This window comes from Myotis nattereri (assembly GCF_964212035.1).
Source record: "Myotis nattereri genome assembly, chromosome: 18".
Taxonomy (NCBI): domain Eukaryota; kingdom Metazoa; phylum Chordata; class Mammalia; order Chiroptera; family Vespertilionidae; genus Myotis; species Myotis nattereri.
Genome location: NC_138093.1, coordinates 22,618,542 through 22,645,511, shown reverse-complemented (window position 1 = coordinate 22,645,511; position 26,970 = coordinate 22,618,542). Strand labels below are relative to the sequence as shown.

Below are 26,970 nucleotides of genomic sequence, written 5' to 3'. Positions count from 1 at the left end.
AATGAAATTGAGAAGTAAAAAAAAAAGCAACTATCAGCTACTTATCATACTTTACTACATCAAACTCTTTTCAGAATGTACAAAATATGGTGCAAACTGCCATTCTCTGATACATTATCTCAATGCGTTGAGACTTTGTCTCCTGGCAATTGTTAGTCTGGTTCAAATAAACTCACAAACATTAAAACAAAACCCTCTTTTCACCTTCTATCATGATTCTTGTATCTTGAAGACTCAGAATAACTATCATATGAAGAATACTTCTGATGTTTTGAGTCAGGGGTTCCTTCATTATTGTGAGAGAGTGAAACAGATTGACTTTTCCTACAAAAACAAAACAAAACTTGTTCAACATTTAAAGTCTCTAATAGGAGCAAGATTTTAATACTGCTCAACATTATTAGATAAAACCTTGAATGAACAGGAATTATGAAATAACTTACAAAGTATTCGAAGGCATTCATTTATGAAAAGGTTGTATAACACACTAAAGAGTATCTTCTGCCCTGGCTGGCGTGGCTCAGTGGCTAGTGTTGGTCTGCACACCAGAGGGTTGTGGGTTTGATTCCCGGTCAAGGGCACGTACCTGGGTTGCAGGTTCAATCCCCATCCTGTCAGGGTGTGTGCGGGAGGAAACCAACAGATGTGTGTCTCTCTACATCGATCTCTCTCTCTCTCTCTTTCCCTACTCTCTCCCTTTCACTCTCTCTAAGTCAATGAAAAAAAATATCATCACTCCTCAGATGAGGATTTTTTTTTTAAAAAAAGAGCTTTTTCTTTTTTATTATGAGAAATAAGCAAAAATCACCCCAAGTATCAATGAATGTGAATAGACTTAAAATCTATGAATTAGAGACAGTCAAAATGTGATGTAAAAGAAAGAAGACACACACAAAACATGATCACATTACCCAGCCCTGCCTAAAACACTCTCTAATGACTTTTCACTGCACTAGAATAAACAAAATCCTTACGGTCTGCAAGGCCCTACCATGATCTGATCCCTGCATCATCTACCATTCTCCCCTTTGCTCTCTGCCTCCAATCCCATTGGTCTTCCTTCCTTTTCTCTTCCAACTTTTACATGTATTGACCTGTATATTCTTTACCTCCTTTACAACACCAACTCCTTTTCATCCACTGTATCTTACCATAAGCTTTACTTCTTCAGGAAAACTTTCTCTGACCTCCTTGTACCCACAGGCTATTCAAATTCCTTTGTTATGTATCTCAGAGACAACGATCCTTTCTTTCATAACACATACCTCAGTTTACAGTGACCATTTCTTAAGTGACTATTTGAATAACATCTACCTTCTCCTCTAGACTGTATGCCCAAAACTGTATTCCCTGCACCCACAATAGTGCCTGGAACTCAGCAGATACTCATGACATATTTGCAGAATGACTGAATATTAACCTATCTGTTTCAGCTCTGGTCCTCAGTTGCTTCACGAAGTCTGAAGCATGTATCCGCTGGTGGTCATACAGCGTTGGTAGGGGAGCTCCTGAAGCAGTAATGGCATCTGATATATGAGTTCGAGTCAACTCTGCCATCTAAATATGAACACACAAGCCAAAAGTGATGAACTGAGAGGGAGCAGAGCATCTTGGAAGATCAGTGGGTTTAGAGAGGGCAAATTCTGCAGTAACAGGTAAATATTATGGGCAAATCATTTAGTCTTTTTAAGTCTCAACAGCTTCCTTATAAAAATAAAGAGATAAATACAACATGATTTCTAAGGTTTCACCCAGCTATAACAATCTACAAATTAGACAGAAAACATTTAAGTCATATAATGAGCCATAGTAAACCAAAAATTCAATCTTCCTTCAAGAATCAATTCAATTACTAGTTCCTATCTGAGTCTTTTCTGAGCAACGTGAGTATGTTTTCCCTACTCTTAGCCACTACTGCCACTGCTGCGTGTGTTATTCGTTTTGTATTTTTTTCAACCACTGTCTTGATGACCTGAAGTGTTTTTGAAATCTTTGTTAATGTTGTCTAAAATTTTCCAGAGAAAAGAGATGCTACTTTATATTTATTTGCACAATTCCACAATATCTAACATGTAGAAGGTTCATGGCTTATTAATAACAATCATTTCACAAGCAATCCTAAATTGTAACTACTTAAATAAATGAAACTATATCTATCGGTTATGATATCCTATATAGAGTAAAAACTATTTCTAGCTTTGTCCTTGGCACTAACAACACTGTAAAAGACACTAACGACCCTGGGTAAAAATGAAACATCTTCATACAAAGCAGACCAGTGGCTCCCTGGACTGAGTTGGGGGCTGACTGCAAAGGGGCATGGGAGATCTTTTTAGAGTGTTGGAAATATTGATTATAGTAGTGTTGATAGGGATGGAAAGATAAGCTATAGAAATATACAGATACAGGTATCTACATATTTGTCAAAAGTCATCAAACTATATCCTTATAATGGGTACGTTATTTTTTTGTAAATTATTCATCAATAAAATTACTATCTTTTTAAAAAGCTTACTCAAGGGCAAAATTTAGAGTTCTTCATCTTTTTTTCTGCCTCTATAAATTCAAATTACAAGACACTGCAATGAAAGGCCAGTTATTCAGACTGACTAGAAAGGATGAGGAAGAAAAGGTTTCCCAGCGGCCCTCACCTCGCAGAGCTGGCGTGCTGCGTCTGTGGTAAGGCGCGCAGTCTCTGTCTGCTGAGCAGCTATTTTACAAGTTGCTTCCTGTAGGACTTCAGTTACATCCCGTTGTGATTTAACCACCTGCTGTAATGATTCCGCATGGACCTGTGCATAAAAGAGAGTAAAAAGAAAACTTTCGTCATGTCGCAGAATTTGTAAGTTTGTTTCATGGATCAAAAGAACAATGGGTTTAAAATCTGAAGTCTTAAGAAATCACTGCTGAAGTTTAAGTCTTAACTCCACTGGTTAAGAGTTGACGTGACTATAGATAAGCAACTACCATGTAGTTACCTCAGCTTCCACTTATTAAATTGGGGCTACATCCTGACTACTTAATTTCACAGGGTTGCTACAAGAATCAAATGACATGAAATTAACCCATAGGACATATTTTACATCTTCTCTTCTTTACTCATATAATAAAAAAAATACTAAAGTGATTTCAAAGATACAAATTTAGGTTTAATAACTTTGCTGCAAAATAAGATACCTGAGCTGCTTTGTTTCGGGTTTCTTCTAACTGTCTCTGACACTCCAGAGTCTCTTGTTCAGCCTTTAATTTCAAAAGGGCCAAGTCTCTTTCATGGCGTTGCTGCTGTGCCTTCAAGATAAAGAAGTGATCAACTATTAATTCTAAGATACTAAACTATTACAACTCAGTGACTACATTAATCCCAGGGCTGTTTTCTCAACACAACCACCATTTATCATTTATCAAAATACTTAGTGACCACCTACTATGTTTTTTTAATTCACCATTAAGATTATTATTTTTTTAAGATTAACAAAGAAAAGAGGGGGAAAAACACACAAAGAAAGCTAAAGAAGAAAACCCCACAAATACCTTTATAATCTGAGCCAGAGACACACTTTCTTGCTGAGCAAGTGAAATGCCTCTAACTCTTTCTACATCTGACAGTTGGCGCACTGACTCCTCAATGGCACTCAAGTAACTCAGTTCAGCTGCCATACGATGCTGAAGGCCAGCAGGAGAAAAACGTTTAGAACCTGGAGGGCATAATAAGTGTCAAATGTTAAAGTTCACATGAAATTAAATTGCATCTCAGATTTCTAAAATTCATTTCTAATTTTAAGAGCCCAAAACAAAGACAGTGACTTAGAAATACAGTGTCTTTTAATAGTTACTTCTTGTGTGTGTGTGTGTGTTTGGGAGGGGGGGTAAGGCGGGGGGTCAGGGGGGGAGTATGCACATGCATGGGTATGTACTTACATACAGACCTATAAACACTTAGGAGTACATACATGACACACATTTTTCAGTGTTTTTACTAATGCTGGCAAGATGGGAAAAATCACCACTATTGAATCTCTGATGCTTCTTAATATTTTCCTGTACAGTTTCTGTTTAAAACTTTAAAAAGTAATCATATCCAGTTGAAAAACCATTTCCCTATAATTTAACTGAAACATTTTCCCCAAGATAAGTAACCTTATTTTTAAAATTACAACTGCACAGGTCGGCTTGCCTGGTGTTGAAGTCATCATCTCTGTAGTTGCTCTGCTGGCAGCCATGTTCATATCAGGAAAAGCTGCACTAGGCTTGAATCCTGCTATAGTTGGAGGCATTATAACTGAGGACTTAGATCTTTCTAATGAAGTTCCTGGAAGGTCAAACTGCAACAGTTTCTGGGAACTTGGAGATAGCGGAGAAGCTGGAGTTTTCTGAGACCTTCCCTTGTCTGTGGAGACACTAGAAGATTTGTTTCAAAAAAAAAAACATTAGAAAAGGGAAAATTATTTCAGGAACCAGCTAACCAATTCATAAGAATAGCCCATATTACTGTCTTTATTAACATCAGCTTTAAAAAGCTGTGATTCAGGCATTTATTCATTCAACATAGTCACTATGCTGAATGTACTCTGAGCATTCCTCTTATTTTCATATTTACAGTAGTGAACAAAACTAGAGACAAACCCTGCCCAAAAGGAGTCTCTGGATTAAACTGCCACTTAACTCTTTTCTCTACAATGTAAATACACCATGAATCATTATTGTAGTATGAAGCAAATTCCTCTACTATAATAGCAAAAAATTACAGCCACATATAAAAGGTAAGATCAAGTCTTATAAAAAATGTCTTAACATATGTCTCTGAAAGAGAAAAAAATGATTTTGTACTAAAAATTAAGAAATGACAAAAACTACTCTTTTATTACTCCTTTTAACCCAAAGGGGGGGGGGACCAGAGTATGCAAACTCCATATTCAATATAAAAATGAGATTTTAAAATCTGCTTGAGTCATCTAATAAGTTGAGCAGGAGAGAAAAAAATAAACAATGAGATCAAAAGAATGCTACGCAGTTCTGTCACAAGAGTAAAAGAAACAGTTGAGAAGCAAAAGGTATAGATAAAGGAAATGAGATAGTTTGTGGTAGCTTAGTGAAAACACTTTGGATAAAGTTAAGTTCTTAGAATTGATGTGTGGGGTAACTCTGAGCTACCAAAGTGCCCCAAGGAAAGTACCTGCTTGGTCAAAGGGTTAAACCAAGAAAACAACTATGGCAGTGGCATTTAGAATAGAAAGGTGGGTTGTGCTAGAGGCATAGAATTCCTGAGGGAGAGAGGTTGTTAATAGTTTAGATGAAAGTTGGTCACACTCTAAAATATATATAAAAACTAGAGCTATGAACAAAGCTACAGTATCTATTCATAAAATACAGAAATTCATTAAATGGATTCATTGAATATCAATAATATTGTAACATCAATTAAAATTAATTACAGTATAAAACATACATTACTTTACCTCACAGAATGCCCAGAAAGATCCTCCAAAGTGCTATCTGTGTCAAGAGTCTGTTCATAATCTTTGACAGAGAGTTTGCTACTGGTCTCAGATTTCTTCTCTTGATGAGAGTCACGTTCTGAGACAGAGTGTACTTTTTCCTCATCAAGAAGTGAGCTCTGAACATTTCCAGTGAGTGAATCCAGCCCTAAAAAGTAAATTTCTTATAAAGCAGATTCTCAATAGAAGAGACTGAATGGTAATTGATAGATACCTAGATTTCAGTAAAATAACAAGTGCAAAACAGAATATTTAAAAGTGGATTTATTTTTAAAATGTGTTTTTCATATCTAAAATAAAGTTCACCCTTCTGCTTTCATTTTAGGAAAGTGACGTTTCTTCCGTTAACATCCCCTATTTGCTATTAAAAATAAATGGTTCTTAAATCAAATGATTAAAAAAGATAAGTATATAGTGCTATTCTACGCCTACAAAAAAAATAAGAAGTAGTCTTTCAAGGATAAAACCAAAAGCTGCCAAAAATGTTATCAACTGCCACAATGGACTACACAATCCTTTTGAAAAACTCTAGGACAAGAACTATGTAGCCAAATTCATAAGACTGTTCAGATTCTCTGACTCAGAATGATTTCACCTATAGGAGTATCTTAATGAGATTATGACACCAACAAACAAAAATTATGTACAACACTCCGTGAAAAACTTTGTATAATTTTTTAAAGTTTATCCTACATTTGCAACAGAAGAGTTGTCTAAATTACATAGATAACAGTAAACATTTAAATAGCACTTTATAACTTAAAATGCACTCCATATATATTACCTGATTGCCTTTAAACATCTTATGAAGTGGGTAGCGTATGCTCATTTAATGATGAGATAACTAGAGATCTAAGAGGCTACTTGCTTAAGGATACTTGGTCAATAGCAGAAATAGGACATAAGCCCAGGCCTTATGATTCTACATCTAGTGCATTATTCACCTTGATGATATGTCTCAATAGCAGCATGGGAAAATATTTGTCACATTAGAAAAAGAAGCAGAACAAAGAACTGCATTTTAATGGCAACTAAACAATTTTTTTAAACATAGCTATATGGTTAACAATTAAAAGAAAATGGAAAATAAAATAAAAAAATTATACTGTAAACCCATGTTCATAGCAGCATTATTCACAACAGACAAAAGGTAAAAGCAACCCAAGTGTCCTTCAACACTTTGATGAATGTATAACAAACAATAAAAAGTGGTATATACATACAATGAAATATTATTTGGCCTTAAAAAGGAAGACATTCTGACATGCTACAACATAGATTAAGATATTAGACATTACATTTAGTAAAATAAGCCAGCCAGAAAAGGACAAATATTTTGTGATTATACACTTACATAGTACATAGAATAGGCAAATTCATAGAGACACTAAGTAGAACAGCTGTTACCAGGTGTCGGGGAGGGGGGAATGGGAGCATAAGAGTTATTACTTAATGAGTGAAGAGTTTCAGTTTGGGATGATGAAACAGTTTTGGAGATGCATAATGGTAATAGTTATACAATAAGTAAGTTTACTTATTTCTACCCAACTATGTGTATACTTAACAATGGTTAAATTTCCTAGTCAAATTCATAGAGACAGAAAGAATGGTGCCCAGCCAATGTGGCTCAGTGGTTAAGTTCAACCTATGAACCAGGAGGTCACAGTTCAATTCCCAGTTAGGGCTCATGCCTGGGTTTCGGGCTTGATCCCCGGTGGGGGGGTGGGAGGGACATGCAGCAGGCAGCCAATCAATGATTCTCATCATTGATGTTTCTATCTCCCTCTCCCTACCTCTCTCTGAAATCAATATAAACATTAAAGAAAAATAAATATTTTCAAAAGAAATGTAGAGTGGTAGCTACTGGGGTAAGGGAAGGAAGAATGGGAAGTCATTGTTTAATGGGTACAGAGTTTAGTATGGAATGATGACTGCTACTTTAATCTAACTACTTTCAACTTCACTGGGAAGAAGCTTTTTGTACAGAGCATGCAGACACTCCTTTTCATCACCACAAAAATTACACTGATTTTAGAACTTGGGGATAAAGAAGAAACAAAGTTTAAGATGATGCTGTGGAAAGTAAAATACATAGAGTATTTCTAAGGCATTGTTAGAGGGGATTGAGAATCTAAAAGCCACAGGACACTACCTATACTACATATCATCATGTTTTAGATTATAAATTTTAAAAACCTACAGTGAATCATATTGCTTATACTCCTATTCAATAATATATCACGGTATTTTAAGTTGTACAGTATATTAGAGTAAAAGATTTGGGATTCTAGATAATAGTAAACATTTAAATAGCACTCTATAACTTAAAATGCACTCCATATATATTACCTAATTGCCTTTAAACATCTTAGAAGTCAGAATTCAGGCTTTGCCAATAACCTTAAGTGAGACACTGATGTAAACAAAGCATAAAATTGCAAAATAAAAGAATTGAGCAAGATCAGCATTTCACAAAATGTGTTCAGTATGACTGCTAATGTCATAACATGCTAATTAAAGAAATGAGTCTGTGGTCAAATAAATTTGGATAGTACTTCATACTATATGGGCTCACCTTCTTCCTAAAATAAATAATGCGTATTAGCATATTAGAAGTGTTGACGAATTGGTAGGTAAGAGGCCTGTTTTACTCTTTTTTTAAAAAAATATATTTTATTGATTTTTTACAGAGAGGAAGGGAGAGAGACAGAGAGCTAGAAACATCGATGAGAGAGGAACACCAATCAGCTGCCTCCTGCACACCTCCCACTGGGGATGTGCCTGCAACCCAGGTACATGCCCCTGACCGGAACCGAACCTGGGACCCTTCAGTCCACAGGACCCTTCAATACGCTCTATTCACTGAGCCAAACCGGTTTCGGCTGTTTTACTCTTAAAAGTATTTCCCCAAATTTACAGAATCATGTAGTTCTTTCATCAGCCTCAGAACAGCTGTGAAACAGCCTCTCCCACTAAATCAGTTTTTCACAAGAAAAGACACACTCTGGGAAGTGTTGATAAAATGATGTCTAATGTTCCTACTAAAGACTTTCAGAATGCTTCCAATCTGCAAGAGAGTTATGACTAAGTTGATGATTAAGAAATAATTGCTACTAGCACTCTCATACTGAAGTATAAAATGACACTGGCTTTCTGAAGGGTTATTTGGCAAAATGTATCCAAATTTTAAGCATGGCATACTGTTTGCCCCATTAACTAACTTCTAGGATATCCCCTTAAAGGAAAGAACCAGACTAACGCATAAAGATACATTTATAGCCCCAGCTGGTTTGGCTCAGTGGATAGAGCATTGGCCTATGGACTGAAGGGCCACGGGTTTGATTCCGGTCAAGAGCATCTGCCCAGGTTGCAGGCTCGATCCCCAGTAGGGGGCATGTAGGAAGCAGCCCATCAGTGATTCTCTCTCATCACTGATGTTTCTATCTCTCTCTCTCTCCTTCTCCCTTCCCCTCTGAAATCAAGAAAGCGGCTGGAAGAAGAGAGGAATGGGGAGTTATTGTTTAATGGGTATAGAGATTTAGTTTGGAAAGATGAAAAAGGTCTAGAAATGATGGTTACACAACAATGTGAATGTGCTTAATGGATTGTTCACTTGAAACAGTTAAAATGAAAAAAAAAACAGTTAAAATGACAAAGTTTACATTACATATATTTTAGCACAATAAAATAAAATCTAAAATTTAAGTTAACATTGGTTATCTGTAGGTAATTTTTAATTTTTAAATAGCTGTCTATATTTACTGTTTTCTCCCCTCCCCCCTTTTTTATAACTCAATGAACAATTTTTTACATTTAGAAAAAACAATTTGGAAGAAAATCATTCCCTAAGGGTCATCCTGTGAGTTTAAGAGGCCTCTGCCTATTTACTCTATCTTCTCACCTCTATGGCAACATAGCCAAGAGCAGAATGGAGGGGATTGAAGGGTATTCTTTTCAATCACTCAAAATACACAGAGTGCCTCATGGGCCAGCTACTGTGCTAAGTACACATGCTATCTGTTAATTTCAGGGAAGCTTCAAAATTACTATATGAAACATCTATTGCTATCATCTTTATTTTTCAGTTAAGAAAATTTGAGTATCTATATATATAAAAGGCTAATATGCTAAGTGTCCAACAGTTTGACTGTTCGCTATGATGCGCACTGACCACCAGGGGGCAGATGCTCAACACACAGGCATGGAAACATGGAACAGACTGATGAATCTCAGAGGGAAGGGGGAAGGAAGGGGGTGGGAAGAGATTAACCAAAGATCTTATACGCATTATAGAGGCCCAGGGTCCCTTGGCCTGGCCTGGGGGGATCTGGCCGAAACCGGCCCAGTGCACAGTTTCATGCACCAGTGAAATCCCTCAGCCTAGCCTGTGAGGACTGGCTTGAAACCAGCAGTCTGACATCCCCTGACAGGTCCCTGATTACAAGAGAGTGCACGAGGCCTCTAGTTATACAAAATGACAATCAGATATGTACATGACATACTATAAAGTTTTTTTAAAAAGCAGCTGCAAAACAACATTTTATTTCTCTTTTTAAAATAAAGATGTTTGTGTATGTTTTTTTGTTTGTTTTGTTTTCATGCTCACCCAAGGATATGTTCCTCACTAACTTTTTTAGAGAGAGAGGAAGTGGGGAGAGAGAGAAACATCAATATAAGAGAGAAACACAGATGGTTGCCCCCTGTACAAACCCTGACCAGGGATCAGATCTGCATCCTAGTATGTGGCCTGACAGGGAATCAAACCTGCAACCTCTTGGTGTACAGGATGATGCTCTAACCAACTGAAGCCACCTGCTAGAGGGCAGTATGTATTTTTATGTATATACTAGAGGCCTGGTGCACGAAATTTGTGCACGGGGGTTGAGGGGGTCCCCTCAGCCCAGCCTGCATCCTCTCGCAATCCGGGACCCCTCGGGGGATGTCGGGTCTAAACCAGCAGTCGGACATCCTTCTCACAATCCAGAACGTTGCATGCACCAGTGACCATATTTTTCATACAGGTGAAAGGCATCTTGCTGTTGTTATGGGCAGCTACATTTTTTTGCCCTGATTATAAAAAGTAGTACATAACATGATCCTTCTGAGGCAGTAGTACCATTTTCCCCATCTTATGGTTGGAAAAACTGAAGCAGAGAGAAATTAAGTAATTGGCTTTGTCACAGAGTTATAAGTGTCAGAATCAGGGCTGACCACAAAATGTGCAAGCCAGAGTCAATGCATATCATAACTGCATTACCCTGTTTTCTCAGTGTTAGAATAGCCTTGCCAGGTTTTAATTTTTAAATCTAAGAGACTATTCCCAATATATAGGGTAGAGTTCCTAGGCCTGGCTGGCATTCAGGGCCATCTGTGGGACGTCCGTGAGGCGGGGCAATTGGGGGGCCCCCGCTGGCACCCACCTTGGCTGGCGACTTGGCGCTGCTCGCCAGCCGGCCCTGCCCCCAATCACTGCCACCGCTGCCTCCCTCTCGGGGAGGGGGGGGGGGGGGCAGTGTGCATAATAACAACCAGTCATTCCACCATTCAGTCGATTTGCATATTAGGGTTTTATTATATAGGATTGAAAAAATAGGCATCAAGTATTAATAGTAGTTATCTCTGAGCAAAGGGCTCAATGGGAATTTATATTTCTTGTATGATGGCTTATCTATAATCCTTAAATTTTTATCATTGCAAATGTATTCCTTTTGTATTAAGCAAAAGATTTATACTATTATATACTGAAAGGTATTACTACAATAATATGAAAGCTAATTACATTATCATAAAGAAACTCACCTAACTGCTTACGGAATAAAATAACTTTAAATTACTACCACAAAATCATTGGTAAGAGAAAAAGTCACCATGTAGAATTCCACTTACATTCTATCTTTTCTTTTTTTCCTTTTCTTCCTTTAGAAGAAGTGGATGAACAAGAAGATGCAGCAGACTGGGTCCCTGATGAATGCTGGGAAGTAACATCCACAGAGGAAAGATCATAGGCTGACTTCCTGCTAGAATGGTCTTCTTTAGTGCCCAAATTGCTACCACCAATACTGTCAAAGAATAACAGTGGTTAAAAAAACAAACAACAAGTATTAAAATGAAGCTAATGTATAGATATTTTAAATCTATTTGATCACAAGGAGAATATAATTATACTCAAAGATGCCTTCCACTTTTTTTTTTTGTTTTCTTACTACCATAAGCCAGGGTTCTTTCCTATGGCTCAATTTATTACTGAGAAAAATATAAGGAAGTTATTAAAGTGAAACCAATAAAAATGGACAATTTAGACAGAAGAGGAAAAATATGCTGGATACTAGAAACTGCGGCCTCAATTTCTATTCAGATTTATAATTTAATATATGATCATTATTTTCCTTCCCGTCCTCCCCTTATTTTCCTATTGATAATCTTACAGGGAACAACAATTTAATATGTTCTACTTCAACCTAAACATAAAATGCACTAAATCATATTGATTGCTGATACTAAATGTCACAATTAAATCCTTACAAGTTTTTATTTTAAAATTTAATCTTTTCTTAAGACCTCAAAATTTAAAACTACACTTTTCCTGATATAATTTGAATAATACTTATTTTTGTTAGTCCAACTAGATATAACTATTTTTAAAAGATCATCCAATGATTTTATGTAAATTACAATTTGTAAATTTTGAAGAAAATTATATTGAATGTAAGTAATTACAGAGTACTTTATATAGTAAGAAAATCAGGAAAAGTCTGATTCACTTGCTGTATGACTTGGTACAAGTAACTTAGTGCTTCACTTCCTGAAGTAGGAATGGTAATATAATTCTAATCATATCAGGCTATAATAAGAATTAGCTAATACAGGTAAAGGCCCCTCAGTCCTCTCAGTGCCTTGCACATTAAGTGATCAATAAATATTAATAACTAGAGGCCCAGTGCACGAATGCCGTGCACTGGGGGAGTGTGGGGGTCCCTGCACCCTCTCCAATCTGGGAGCCCTCAGGGGAACCCTCTCCAATCCGGGAGTTTCTGTCTGTCTTTGCAATCATATGAATGAATTATCTGAGACCCCAACTCAGTTTTGTTTGTTGCTCACAGAAAAATAGAGGCATTTTTTTTTCTTTGCTTCATTGGTGGAGATTTCCTTGAAGTTTTAGGATATCTTCCCTTTAATTTTTCCTAGACACTCTGATTTTACTTATGTCTCTCACCTTTGCTTTCCCTCCATCCCCCACCGCAACAGTAACTTGCTCCAGGCTCACTTTGCTCTAATGTCTAGGAGAGCTGTCTGCCACCAGAACTACAATTCCCAGCATTCCTGGTGCTCCCCATGCTGCTGGGAGCGACCGACTGTCAGAGCCATGTCCCCCAAAGCCTCCGGCTCTCCCACTCAGCAGCTTGGGGGGAGCAACTGAGGGAGCCACATCCACCCAAGCCGCTGGCTCTCCTGCTCTGCTCTCTGCCTGGCGCCTGTGTATGCAAATTAACCCACATTTTTGTTGGGTTAATTTGCATACGCACTTCTGATCGGCTGGTGAGTGTAGCATAGGGACGGTCAATTTACATATTTCTCTTTTATTATATAGGATAACTCTTCTTCAATGCTTTGCAAAATTTTACATGTTATCCCAATTAAAAAAAAATTATTGATTTGGATCATGAAGTCAAGGATCTATCTGGTTGTCCTCAGTTCTATCACACAAAACCATTTCTTAATCTTCTTACATTAGTATAGCGTGGATTAGTTCCCCAATACGATCCTCTACTAGGAACTCACAGACTGATTTAACAACCTTTATTCTGCTTACTATGTGCCAGGCCCTGATCTAAATACTTTGTATTTAACTGAATATTCATAACACTCCATGAGACTAGTACTGTTATTCTTTCCAATTTCACAGAGAGGAAAACTGAGGCATGGGGAGGTTAGTAATAAACCCAAAGACAAATGACTAATAATCAGGAGAATCAGGACTTAAAAGCAGGAAGTCTGAATCCAGAATCTGTGTTCTTAAAAACCAGTGCTATACAACCTCAAAATATATCTTTAAGCAAGCAAAATCTGCCTAATATTCAGACTGCGGTTCTCATTTGTAAGTTTCTCTCATTTTTCAGATTTCATTCCACATTGTCAACATATTCTTACCTAGGTTCAAGAGCTGATTTTTTTTCTGTCAAAGTCCCACTCCCTGGAGAGGAGACAAAATCATCTTCATATGAAACACTGCTTAGAGGAGTTGTGCTGGCATTCAAGGGCTGTGATGCTGATGCTCCTCTTTTGAACCTGTCTTCAAACTCTGTCAAAAGTAATAATTGAAATGTGTTTTAAAACAAAAATAAAAATACTACAAGCAAAACATTCCACAACATGGGGATTAACAACATAGATTTAAGGATATTTTTGTTTGCTTTTACTAGTGCTTTTCAATTTATCTTTATATCTAACAATACATTTTTAACTTTTTATTACTTTTCAAGCATACATGAAAGTAAAGACTAGCATAATGAAACCGAAGTATCCATCACCCAACTTTAACAATTATCAATACATGATCAATCTAGTTTCAATTAAATTTCCTATTCTCCCCATCTCTCATTCCCCTTACAGAGTACTTTGAACCAAATCCTAGATAACGTATTATTTCAACTGTAAGTATTTCAGTGTAACTATAAAATCTTAATGAAAATCTAATAGAAGGATTTAAGAACCCAAATTTCTTATTTAAAAAATAAGGTTGCTTTAAAAACACTTTACTTTCTTCAAAAGAACTTTAAAATCCAAAGAACTTCAAAATTACCATCTACAGAAATGTGTTAAACCAAAAAGATCAATAGTCTATATAAATCTACGTAAGATCATAACAAAGTAGCTAAATATGAATTCAGGGAAAACCCAATGTGATACCCAATTAAGCATAAGATGAACAGATGAAATCACTCCATTTGTCAAATAAGTTGTACACTGTGTAGAATGCAAATTAAAAAACCACAGTATCAATAGCTGACTTAAGGCTCAGTTTCACTCTCCAACCTGAAATTCTAAGGTTAAACCTGAGACAGTTGAATCCACCTATGGCAGTAAGAACAAAGAAAGGGCTTGAAGGAACTGAGTCCATCATAGAAAAATTGTGTTGCAGAATCTCAGGCCAAGAAGCGCCCTTTAGAAGTTATTGTTTCAGGAACCAACTATGGAGCTACATTACTCTTCAAAGTCTGTTTTTAAAAGTAGTGTTGATGAACAGTAATAGATTTGTTTTCATTATCAGAAATGTTACTATAGTTGCCCCTCTTAATTCCTGACCACTATATTACCAATAATTCACAAGTCACTGTATTAAGAAATAGACTTACTATATAAATTACATATCTATGGTCACAGAAAACCTAGTATACATATCAATCTTGATCATCATCTATGAGTTTCTCTAAATTAGACCAAAATTTCTATAATTAACAATCAATGATTGCTTTATGACATTAAAAACTAAAAATTTAAAGATTAAATTACAATACTCTAATTGAAGTTGGCAGATAATTTTGATTTAGACAATGTTTCCATTACCCTCATTAACAATGAAAATTTGTACTTAAGTATTATCTTTATAGAATTATGAAAAAATTAAGATAATATACAAATATTACAAAGCTTACTTATTTTTCTCACCTTTCCCATATGACTGATATGATTTTGTAAAAATATTAATGACACTACGTGGACTTCCCTTTGCCAATTCTTCCCATGGTTCTTTGCTTTGTGTACCACCTATGTGACCCAAAAGTGGTAAGAATTTTTCAGCTTCCTTCTGAAACTGTTTGATGGGTTCATAAGCATTTCTTTCTCCAGCACAAAATTCCTTTTCCTTTAAGATTTCTGCTATCTTCAAAGAGGGCCGTCCATCTCGGCCTCCCTCTTCTTCAGAGAGACTCCCCTCACTAAGAAGAGGCCCTTCACTGACTGAGTCTGTGCTGGAACCAAGAGACGTTTTGGCTTTGAATTGAGAACAAGGCTGCAGATCAGAGCTAGAAGAGTCAGTCTGCTTCTTACACAACTGTGCCAGCAGCCCTTCTGGTTTGGGAGCAGGGGATCTCATTCTGAAGCTTGATATGGCACTATGAGGTCTTATCACCTCAGGAAGCTTTTTAAATTCACTAAGGTTGCCTACACCAGGAAGCTCATCATCAAAAGTTGCATGAGATACACAGGTTCCTAGCATCTTTTGAATTCTGGCAGCGAAAACATCTTCAGTATCCTCTTTCACAGGTGGACTTATAACCTTTGTCCAAGGTCCATCTTCTTGGGGTGTTTGTTGCACATCATACTCAGTGTTCCACACTGACCCATAATTAATGTTAGCCCCAGCTAATTTCTTGGCTTCATTTTCAATCCTGCTGGACAAAGAAGCAGCTGTTGCTTTCAGGGCTTCAATACGATCTAGTTTACTCTTATATTGGCTGGCACTAGGTTTTAACAAGGCATCTTGATGAGCAGCTGGTGAGGTCAGATACGGTTGAGGTGTAAAAGTTAATGGCCCTGAAGCAGTATTATGGTTCTTCCTGGTTGGTAAAATAGATTCCAAATCCTTATGCAAAAATCCTGCATGCTCTAGACTCAAGAGATGGGAGAGTAAATTTCCAGCTGTTCCAACAAGAGGCTGTGGTTGAGAATGATGGACACGTGGGCTCAATCTATCAGGCGGCATCCATGTAGGTTCTGTCAAGTCCCTTCTGCAAATGAAAGTCACAATATGTTCGTTAACACAGCAACTCATAACTAAGCTAATGGGTTTTTTTTAAGTTTTTTTTTTTCTGATTATAGGAGTAATGTACACTCACTGCAGAAAAAAAGGACAGGTGAAGAGGACAAAAAAGATAAAGATCACTCATAGCTAAACAATGACAAAGAGGCACTATTAATATTTCACTTAGAATTATATCTTCCCAAATGTTTTTCTACATGTATGTAATGTTTTGGTGTTAATTTCACAAAAATATAATTTTATCATACATACATACTGTTTTGCAAACTGCTTTCTTCAACTAAGATATTTTGGACTATTCATTAAAGAGAAGGCATTCTTACCTTTAAGACTCTGTGGACAAAATTCTTTACAACACTGGCTCTACCCTTCCCTTTAAAAATAATGCTACATAAAAGAGAATGCTAAGATTGATAAATATTAGAGAAGCTTCGAACAGACTGTCAAACTTCAGAGGGAAGGCAGGAGAGGGTGGGGGGAGGGTAAGAGATCAACCAAAGGACTTGTATACATGCATATAAGCATAACCAATGGACACAGACACTAGGGCGTGAGGGCATGTGCTGGTGGTTTGGGGTAGCCGGGGAGAGCTCAATGGGGGGGAAAAAGGACACATATGTAATACTTTAAACAATAAAGAATTTTTAAAAACTTAAAGCAGACTATAAAACAAAAAAAAGATTGATAAATATTAACATAGACAGGATATATATTATTCTAATTAATAGTTAATGACAAACATTTATGTTTAACATCATATATACTAAAGAAATAAGGAGATTACTACAATCTAGTTCTTAAAAAAATAATGAACATAAAAACAGTGAGTACCAATGTAAAACTATGAGAATCAGTCATATATATATGATACAATGAAAGGTGTCCATAAAGTCTAATAACAGAATAAAGATGTCCTAGGCAACATTATTTAATTCACCTGTTTCCAGACTATGGACACCCTGTATATTAAGGGATACTATAGATATATTGAAGGCTGATGTTAACTATTAAGAAGATTCTTAGACAAAATAACATGAAATTTTTTTCCCTTGGAATTATCCATTATTTTGGGATGATGACATGAATATGTTTATCAAAACTGAAGGTGACAGAAAGCTGGGAGGCACAGCTAACCCTACACTATCAAATGACTAGAGGCCCAGTGCACGAATTTGTGCATGGATAGGGTCTGGCTGGCCCACCCCGATGGGGGCCCATCAGGCTGGCATGGCAAGGGGGCGGGGCCACCGATCAGGGTTTTAGGGGCCAATCAGGAGCAGGGCCAGCTGGGGGGAGGGACCACAGGTGGGTGTTGGGGGCCAATCGGGGGCAGGGGAGGGCCAGCCAGGGGGGTGGCTGATCAGGGCCCCGGATCAGGTTAGTTGGCTGCCGTAGTGCACGTCATAGCCACCAGTCGTTCTGGTTGTTCCGCCATTCCAGTCGCTGGGCTTTTATGTATATCAACTAGAGGCCCGGCGCATGACATTCGTGCATGGGGTGGGGGGCCCTCAGCCTGGCCTGCACCCTCTCGCAGTCCAGGATCCCTTGGGGGATGTCCGCCTGCCGAGTTAGGCCCAACCCCCCCTAGGGATCACGCCTAAGCCGGCAGTCAGACATCCCTCTCGCAGTCCAGGGATCTTGCAGCCCGGGACCCCTCGCTCCTTACCACCCACCTGCAGCAGAGGCAGGAGAGGCTCTTGCTCACATAGGTCAATCAACAAAATTAACTGAGCATAGACCACTATACTAAATTTTATGGGAAGACAGACAGACCCTTGATCATCTTACATTCTCTCCTTTTTACCTTGCAAGAGGCTGTGGTGGTTCTGACAGGGACATGTCACTGCTGGAAGATGCACTTGGGGGACGTTCCTGCACTTTGTTTTCTTTGTCAGATTCTCCAGATGGCTGATACCCTGGTCTGGTCTAGTAGAAAAAGGACATCAAATGCATCTGACTCCAATCACACAGATATATTCAGGGAATACATGGGACAAATATTAAATCATTTCACTTTTATAAAAATCATGAAATGTAGGGGCTTTTTTTCCTGTCAAATAAAACCCATTTAAACTTAGTTTGTTTTAAAAACAGCCATTACATGCCGAAGCCGGTTTGGCTCAGTGGATAGAGCGTCGGCCTGTGGACTGAGGGGTCCCGGGTTCGATTCCGGTCAAGGGCATGTGCCTGGGTTGCGGGCATATCCCCAGTAGGAGATGTGCAGGAGGCAGCTGATCGATGTTTCTAACTCTCTATCTCTCTTCCTTCCTCTCTGTAAAAAATCAATAAAATATATTAAAAAAAAACAAAACAAAAAAAAAAAACAGCCATTACAATTAATAGCAAATTTATACCTGAAATCCAACAAGGGAACCTAATATTAACTGCATAATTTAGAGGATATTATACTCTTTCTAAACCTCAGTTTTTCACCAGATAAGTAAAAATACTAGTATTATCTACATCTGCTCAGACTTGTGAAAATTTACTAAAGCTAAGTCTGTTATAAAAACCTTTAAAACGGTACACTTAATGTTACTTACTATTTTTTAAAACATTAACAATACTCATAAAATTACTACAATGAACTAGAATATTCTCTAATTTCAGCACAGATCACAAAACTAGGCTTTTCATTATCATAATCTAACTTCATGTGCTCAGTAATACATGAAAACTAGCAATGGATGATGAGATGAACAGATTGGTAACAGAGAAATAGTAAATCTCTCTAATTGAGAACTTATGTTCAATCATATTTATCAAATAACTCTTCATATACAATAAATTTCATGAAAGGCCATCATTACAAATTTTGCCTGACCATAAAGGAATGGTTGGTAATTTTTAAATAGTATAGCAAATAAACTTTTCCTAACCATAAGTTGCTTCCCTTTGTATTTCTGCCACTACTATTACCTGTATTTCCTGCATAGTATGTTGATGAGTCGGCTCTTCAAGCAAGGTCTTTTCTAGTAGCAATTTGGAGTAAGTTTCCTGTAGACGCCTAGTTGCTGATGGCTCAGAAGGAGGCACATTTTTTACTTTAGTAAAGGCTTCTTTCTGCTTCCGGTAGAGCTCCTGCAATCGTTTGTTCTTCTGCTCAGTGGCCTCCTTTTGAGCCTTCTTCTCTTCATTTTGTTTCCTCTTCCTTTCCTCCTGCTGTTTAACAATGTACTGTCGTACCTCATCTGTGTCATAGTGGCGCTTTTTAGAAATAACAGGGGGATCTTCATTAGCTGTTATTTTGTCAGGTTTTCTTTTTATTGGGCTATGACTCCTCCAAGCTTGTACTGGTGCTGATGACTTCTGATTTTGTAAATCTCCTGCCTCTTGCCTTGTCGCAGAATCCAGCTGTAGGTCATCAAGAATTCCACGAATTTCAACAGGTAAAAAGTCTTTATTTAAGGCAGTATTTTCCTCCTGTTTATTATCTGGAAGAGATCGAGCTAATTTCTTTATATTATTTTCAGACCGAGCTCTACTTCTTGAACGTTCTGAGTTTCGTGGAAGATGTCTATGTGAAATATTCAACCTGGGATCAGATTCTGCTCTTCCAATATGACTTCCTGCAAAGGATGAACTGTTAGTGATATATTAAAACTCTGTATTCTTTCCTAAAATGTATTGCACTCAGTGAGAAAATTTCCCTTTATCTTAAACTCCAATTTAAATATTGTATAAAGTCTTCTAAAGAATATTATAGAAGGAAACAAAATCATCTTTTTTTTTTTTTTTTTTTTAGCAGTAGGAGAATTTCTATATTCTGAAACATTATGCTTCCTTGGCATTAGAAAAAAATGCATATTTTAATATTTCTGAAATAAGAACAGATATTGATGTGAATATTTAACTATTAATGGAAAATTATTATTTCTCTCTCATGTGCTTATTTAATGTTACTCTCCCTCCCAAACTCCCAAACGTCTGATTTAAAAAAACCAACAATATTACACCGACACAACTCTCCAAAGAGTGACAGAAAAAATTAAATATATAGAAAAACAATCATGTTATCATCTAGATATTTGTTGATGTGGCTTACTTTTAGGCTAAGAATGCATGTGAGTTTATTTATAAGCTAAATTAAAGTGAAGAGAAGCAAATACAAAGTATATATTAACTTCTATATACCAAATTATACCTGCAATTGCATTTCTTACTGAATCCATTCCATAAGTTCAAATTAAGGCAGATTTTGCTGCTGAAAAGGAAAGCTGGCCTATAGGTATAAATATTTCATTTTCCAAACTTAGCGTTCATGAAAAAGTAGCTAGTTACTGCAAATAGCATTCAAAAACAATTTCAAAAAGAGAAAAGTAATGGAATCAAGGGTCAAACTAAGGAGTTGTGGATCCTATTCAAATTTTGCTATCCACTGCCTATATACCCAATTCTCTCTCAGGGCTTATTTCCTAATCTGACAAATAAAAAAACTGAACCTTTTTAATGTATGCCTGTGTTTGTGTACATAGGGATCAGAGAAATTGGTTTTGATTCTCCTAAGGATCCTAAAAGTCTATTAATATTTGCTTAAATGATGCTTTGATATTCACAATATAATAAATATAACATAAACAAAATTCTTAGTAGAGATCACCATAACTGCTGTGTGCAGAAGTTATCCATAGATAAGCCCAATAGAATGTCTTCTTTTTTGAGCTACATTCACAATTTTACATATAAAGCAAAGTCATAGAGCATTACCAAAAGAGTATTTTCACCCTCTTTAAGTACTTACATAAGCAAATTTTAATTATTGAGGTAATGTAATAGATTACTTACCAGATTTAGTAGTTCTTTCTCTTCCACTTCTGTCACTTGATACTGTCCTTCGCTCTTTTTGCTCCATTTTGGGTGCAGGTCCTAGAATCTTCTTTACTAATTTTTGTCCATCTCGCCAAGAAGATGTACTTATCAGATGACTGCTACCTAAAATATAAGCATTGAATTTAAAATTTAAATTTTAGCTGTAAAAAGTATATCTACTCAATCATACAGGTTTCCTAATATTCTTAATGCTTACCTTATGCCAAAGTCAAAAGATTTATAATCTACTTTTACTTTTAACCCTAAGTCTCCAAAATCAATGAAGTTTAAATCTTGATGTACCCACACACAGTTAAGTACAAAATATTAATGATAACTGAAACCTCAAAAACTAGGTCACTGAATCCAACAATTTTTCCACAGAACAAAAATATTCCTTAACTATAAAAGTGTTTGGTTATCCACACTAGCACAGTATCTGGCACATAGTAAAATGTATATTTGCTGAACTTAATCTAAGCACAGAAAAAAATTTGAGTAAATATATAACATATAACAGTTAACTGTGATTACCTTTGGAGGTGATGATATTACAGGGAATTTCACATTAAATTTCACAGATATATACCAAAACTACACACTACATTTTAATGTGTAAAATAATGACATTCAACAAATACTATCAACATTTTCAATTATCCCAATTATAAAAGTTTATGAAAATAAAAGAATGTTCCAGTAAATACAGCTGTTTACCAGGAGAAAATCTTTTCATTTACTATTGTTAGGTTGTAAAAAAATTAAAATTAGACCATCGTCTCAAAATAGACAGTAACTTAAAAACAACAAATGATATACAAGACTGTTTATAAAATAGAAACCATAAGCCGAAACCGGTTTGGCTCAGTGGATAGAGCGTCGGCCTGCGGACTGAAAGGTCCCAGGTTCGATTCCGGTCAGGGGCATGTACCTGGGTTGCGGGCACATCCCCAGTAGGAGATGTGCAGGAGGCGGCTGATCGATGTTTCTCTCCCATCGATGTTTCTAACTCTCTATCTCTCTCCCTTCCTCTCTGTATAAAATCAATAAAATATATTTTAAAAAAAAAATAGAAACCATAAAAAATAAGCATAAGATATATATTTAAATACAAAGTAATATAAGAAATGGAATAAGCCCTAACCGGTTTGGCTCAGTGGATAGAGCGTCGGCCTGCAGACTGAAAGGTCCCAGGTTTGATTCCGGTCAAGGGCATGTACCTTGGTTGCGGGCACATCCCCAATAGGAGGTGTGCAGGAGGCAGCTGATCGATGTTTCTAACTCTCTCTATCCCTCTCCCTTCCTCTCTGTAAAAAAATCAATTAAAAAAAAAAGAAATGGAATAAAAATAATAAAATAGTCCTTTAAACCTAATTAGAAAAATGATTTTTACATTCACAGTCATTGTTGGTTGAATTATAATAAAATCATTCTAATTATGCATTGCTTGTTGAAATATAAGTGGATATAAAATGTATATATATAAAATCTAATAATAGACAAACATGGTAATTGACCATACCTCCGCTACACTTCCCATTGGCTAATCAACAGGATAGGCAAATTAACCCAACCAAGAAGGCGGCCAGCAGCCACGCAGCTGAAGCAAGCAGGAGGCTTGCTTGCTCCAGTGATGGAGGAAGTCAAGCTTCCTCTTGCTGTAGCCGGGCTCTGAGCTCCACTTTAAGCAACAAAGTTGCAATTATAGAAGCTAAACAAACCCCAGATGCCTGCTTCCAGCAGGCCATGGCCTGGGACATGGAGCGGCAATAAAGTTTCAATTATAGAAGGTAAATAAACCCCAGACTTAAAAAAAGAAAAAAGAAAAAAAGGAGAGGCTGGGAGCTTAAGTCGCCGGCCAGCCTGAAAACGGCCCTCAGCCCCTCACCCAGACTGGCCAGGCATCCCAGTGGGGACCCCCACCCTGAACGGGGTGTGACCAGCTGCAAACAGCCATCAACCCCTCACCCAGGCTGGCCAGGCACCCAAGTGGGACCCCCACCCTGATCTGGGATACCCTTCAGGACAAACCAGCCGTCCCCCACCCGTGCACCAGGCCTCTATCCTATATAGTAAAAGGGTAATATGCAAACTGACCCTAACAGCAGAAAGAATGAGAATGACTGGTCACTATGACACACACTGACCACCAGGGGGCAGATGCTCAATGCAGGAGCTGCCCTCTGGTGGTCAGTGTGCTCCCAGATAGGGGAGCTCTGCTCAGCCACAAGCCAGGCTGATGGCTGCCAGTACAGCGGTGGTGGTGGGAGCCTCTCTTGCCTCCTCAGCAGCGCTAAGGATGTCTGAATGCAGCTTAGGTCTGCTCCCCGCTGGCAAGTGGACAACCCCCGAGGGCTGTCTGATTGCCAGCTTAGGCCCAATCCCCCGGGGAGCAGGCCTAAGCCAGCAGATGGTCATCCCCCAAGGGTCCCAGACTGCAAGAGGGCACAGGCCGGGCTGAGGGACTCCCTGCCCCCGCTCCGAGTGCACAAATTTTTGTGCACCGGGCCTCTAGTGTGTGTGTATATATATGTGTGTGTATGTGTGTATGTGTGTATATGTGTGTGTATATATATATATATATATATATATATATATATATATTATATATATAGTTTCTTTTTAAAAAACACACAATAGCCCTAGCTGGTTTGGCTCAGTGGATAGAGCATCAGCCTGGGCACTGAAGGGTCCCAGGTTCGATTCTGGTCAAGGGCACATGCTCGGGTTGTGGGCTCGATCCCCAGTGTGGGGCGAGTAGGAGGCAGCCAATAAATAATTCTCTCTCATCATTGATGTTTCTACCTGTCTCTCCCTCTCCCTTCCTCTCTGAAATCAATATAAATACATATTTAAAGAAATACAACACACAGACACACACACACACACAATAAACAGTATTATGTGTCAGGGGCCCCAAAACTGCTCATTCACCTTGTTCAAATAATGCAAATAATAGCATGGTATCTAATAGAAATAATACAAAAGAAAGAAAAAACAAATGTTCATTATATTATTATAAGAATTAACCTAAATATTGAAGAATGATGAATGGTGAATTAAACTAGATTTCTACTAAATAGAGTACTATGTGGCCATTTCAAATCACAATTTCTATAAGAAATAACAAAAATGGGGGAGGATAGGGGGCAGAAGGGGGAGGTAAGAGATCAACAGAAGGACTTATATGCATGCATATAAGCATAACCAATAGACATAAGACACTGGAGGGTAGGGGAGGCCAAGGGATTGTCAAGGGTGGGGGAAAAAAGGAGACATATGTAATACCCTTTGTAATACTTTAAGCAATAAAAAAAAAGAAATAACAAAAATGTTCTATAGAAAGCTTCTAAGAGAAAAAGATAAAACTTTATATATGCAATGACTACAATATCATATTATTATGATTTTAAAACTTTTCTAAGGAAGTACACAAAATAATACTAGTACTTTATTTAACTAAGGGTAGTTTTTTTGTGGTTTCTTCTATTTTTCAAGCTTTTTGTGATGCCATGCCTTCTATATATATAAAAGCCTAAGCGACCATACAACCGAATGACTGATCGCTATGACATGCACTGAACACCAGAAGGCAGATGCTCAACGCAGGAGCTGACCCCTGGTGGTCAGTGTGCTCCCACAGCAGGAGTGCCACTCAGCTGACCGACCCATACCAGTGGTCCACCAGCCCGGTGGCAGCCACTAACTCCCTCAGTAGTTCCCAGGTCCAATCTCCAGAGAACAGGCCAGGCCCGATCCGACAGCGATGCTTCCTAGAAGTTGGCCTCAGGCACCTCGGCCACTTTCCTTCCCTAGACACTCCGCAGGGAAGAAACAATATAAAAGCAGCTACCAGGTGGCTCCCAACAACCAGCACAAAAGTCAGCAGGACAGATCTGGATCCCGGGCTAGCAAGGGCATCCCACTGCCCGCCTAGAGGGCCGATTGCGTCCTTGCCCCCCTCACCTCCCTCCAGATGGGCACCAGGCGTAGGGCTCACAGCCACTGCGGCGACATTAGTCTCTCCCAATCGGGACTGACTGGGTGCAAGCCAGAGGCAGGCACAGTGGGGCCGGGATGAGTGGGAAAGGCAGGCAGGAGTTACAGGCGATGTTGGACTGAGAGTTTCAGCCAGATCCCCGCAGGCCAACCCCAAGGGACCCCACCCATGTACGAATTCGTGCACCAGGCCTCTAGTTTATAATAAAAGACATTTGTTTAGAGTTTCTTTAAATGCGGCTTTAATTTAAAAGTTTAAATGCAAGTATAATTTTAATGAAAACATCTATTATAAATTATAAATGTGTGCTATTTTATAAAAGAAATATTTTTGCAACTTGTCATTAACCTTAAACAGTCAATCTAAAATATTTAAAAGATTTTACGTCTATTGCTCAATTTAGTTATAAAAAACTTTATGCTTTTAAGCAAAATGAGAGAACAGACCTCCCTTCAATTTCAGCTTACTTTTCTGAATCAAAAGCAACCATAAATATACTGGTAGTTATTTATAAATGTTGGCTTCTGAATATCCTCATTGGTTATTTCTGAATTCTGGCTTTCTGAAATAGTCTCATGCAGTCATTGGTAGAAAAAGAGGACTTTCACTATAGATAAACTATTAATACAGCTTTTGCACATTTAATGACTCAGTCTCAGTCACTGCCCCAGTACACACATAGGAATTAGCCTACCACAAAACTGGACAAATACAATCCAAGATCAGTGTTCAAAAGTTATAGCAGTTCCAGTGTTTTATTTCAAACTATGCCCCTGATAACAGTATTACATAGTAACTCATGCAAAATAACATGCCTTACATAGTAACTCATGCCTTATTATTATTTTTTATTGATTTCAGAGAGGGAAGGAGAGGGAGATAGATAGAAACGTCAATGATGAGAGAATCATTGGTCAGCTGCCTCCTGTATGGCCACTAAAGGGGATCAAGCCCACAACCCAGGCATGTGCCCTTGACTGGAATCAAACCCGGGATCCTTCAGTCTGCAGGCTGACATTCTATCTACTGAGTCAAACCAGCTAGGGCATGTGCCTTGTTTTTTTAAGAATTAGTTTAGTTTACATTCAGATAATTCATGCTCCTATAAATTTTCTTTTTATTTGTATACAGTGAGGGTCATTCTCTTATGACAGCTAAAGTTAACAATGGGTGTCACAAAATATGTTATTTGCCACTCTATTAATTAGTCTATGGCCAGAAATACAAGTGCCTGGTAAAAATCCAGTGCCCCATCACTCCTGCTCTTTGTTCCCACAGATCTTGCACACCCCCTATCACACATTCATCACACTTTATTCTAACTGTGTATTACCGTCTTCCTGACAAGATTATAAGCTTCAGGAGAGCAGGGACTATGTGCATCTTGCTTACAACTGTACTGCCTAAGCTAGTATATCACAATACCTCACATATAGCAAGTGCTCAAAAATATATGCATAATGAATTAATGTATGAATGATTGATTCAAAATGTCTCCAAGCTGAAAGTGACAAGCTCCCAACTTTCTCCACTCTCTCTTGGCCCAAATTACTCACTGACATAAATATGATATACTAAAATAGCCATTTTCAGTATAATCCGAAATAATAATAATTAGTAATGGACTTATTCCTAACATTTGAGTGCTTACCATACATATGCCAGGTACTACATTGAGTCCTTTTAGATATTATTTTAGTTCTGACAAGGACCCCATGAGAAGTACTACTACCTTCTCATTTTACATATGGGAAAAATGAAGGACACTAAAATTAACTCATTTACCAAAGGATCAAAGCTAGTTTAAAATCTGGGCAATCTGGATAGAGCCTAAAATGTTGATCACTATGGAACTAGGGAATTCTCTTTTTCACAGTATTGATCAACTCAGAGCCCAGCCTGACCAC

The 26,970-nt window shown here is 37.7% G+C and overlaps 1 protein-coding gene across 1 annotated transcript in view; it reads right to left on the bottom strand.

Annotated features, from left to right (window-relative positions):
* The window catches only part of CEP350 (centrosomal protein 350), a 103,520-nt gene that overhangs the window by 53,576 nt on the left and 22,974 nt on the right, over positions 1 to 26,970 (bottom strand). The window contains exons 9-21 of the mRNA XM_081112357.1: positions 21,040 to 21,186; positions 19,174 to 19,823; positions 18,059 to 18,180; positions 15,162 to 16,222; positions 13,644 to 13,794; positions 11,382 to 11,554; positions 5,457 to 5,643; positions 4,175 to 4,398; positions 3,532 to 3,695; positions 3,178 to 3,288; positions 2,652 to 2,792; positions 1,421 to 1,557; positions 205 to 324 (exon numbers count right to left, since the gene is read on the bottom strand). Of these exons, the coding sequence (XP_080968483.1) occupies positions 205 to 324; positions 1,421 to 1,557; positions 2,652 to 2,792; positions 3,178 to 3,288; positions 3,532 to 3,695; positions 4,175 to 4,398; positions 5,457 to 5,643; positions 11,382 to 11,554; positions 13,644 to 13,794; positions 15,162 to 16,222; positions 18,059 to 18,180; positions 19,174 to 19,823; positions 21,040 to 21,186 (3,388 nt within the window). The remainder of the gene's footprint in view (positions 1 to 204; positions 325 to 1,420; positions 1,558 to 2,651; positions 2,793 to 3,177; positions 3,289 to 3,531; positions 3,696 to 4,174; positions 4,399 to 5,456; positions 5,644 to 11,381; positions 11,555 to 13,643; positions 13,795 to 15,161; positions 16,223 to 18,058; positions 18,181 to 19,173; positions 19,824 to 21,039; positions 21,187 to 26,970) is intronic.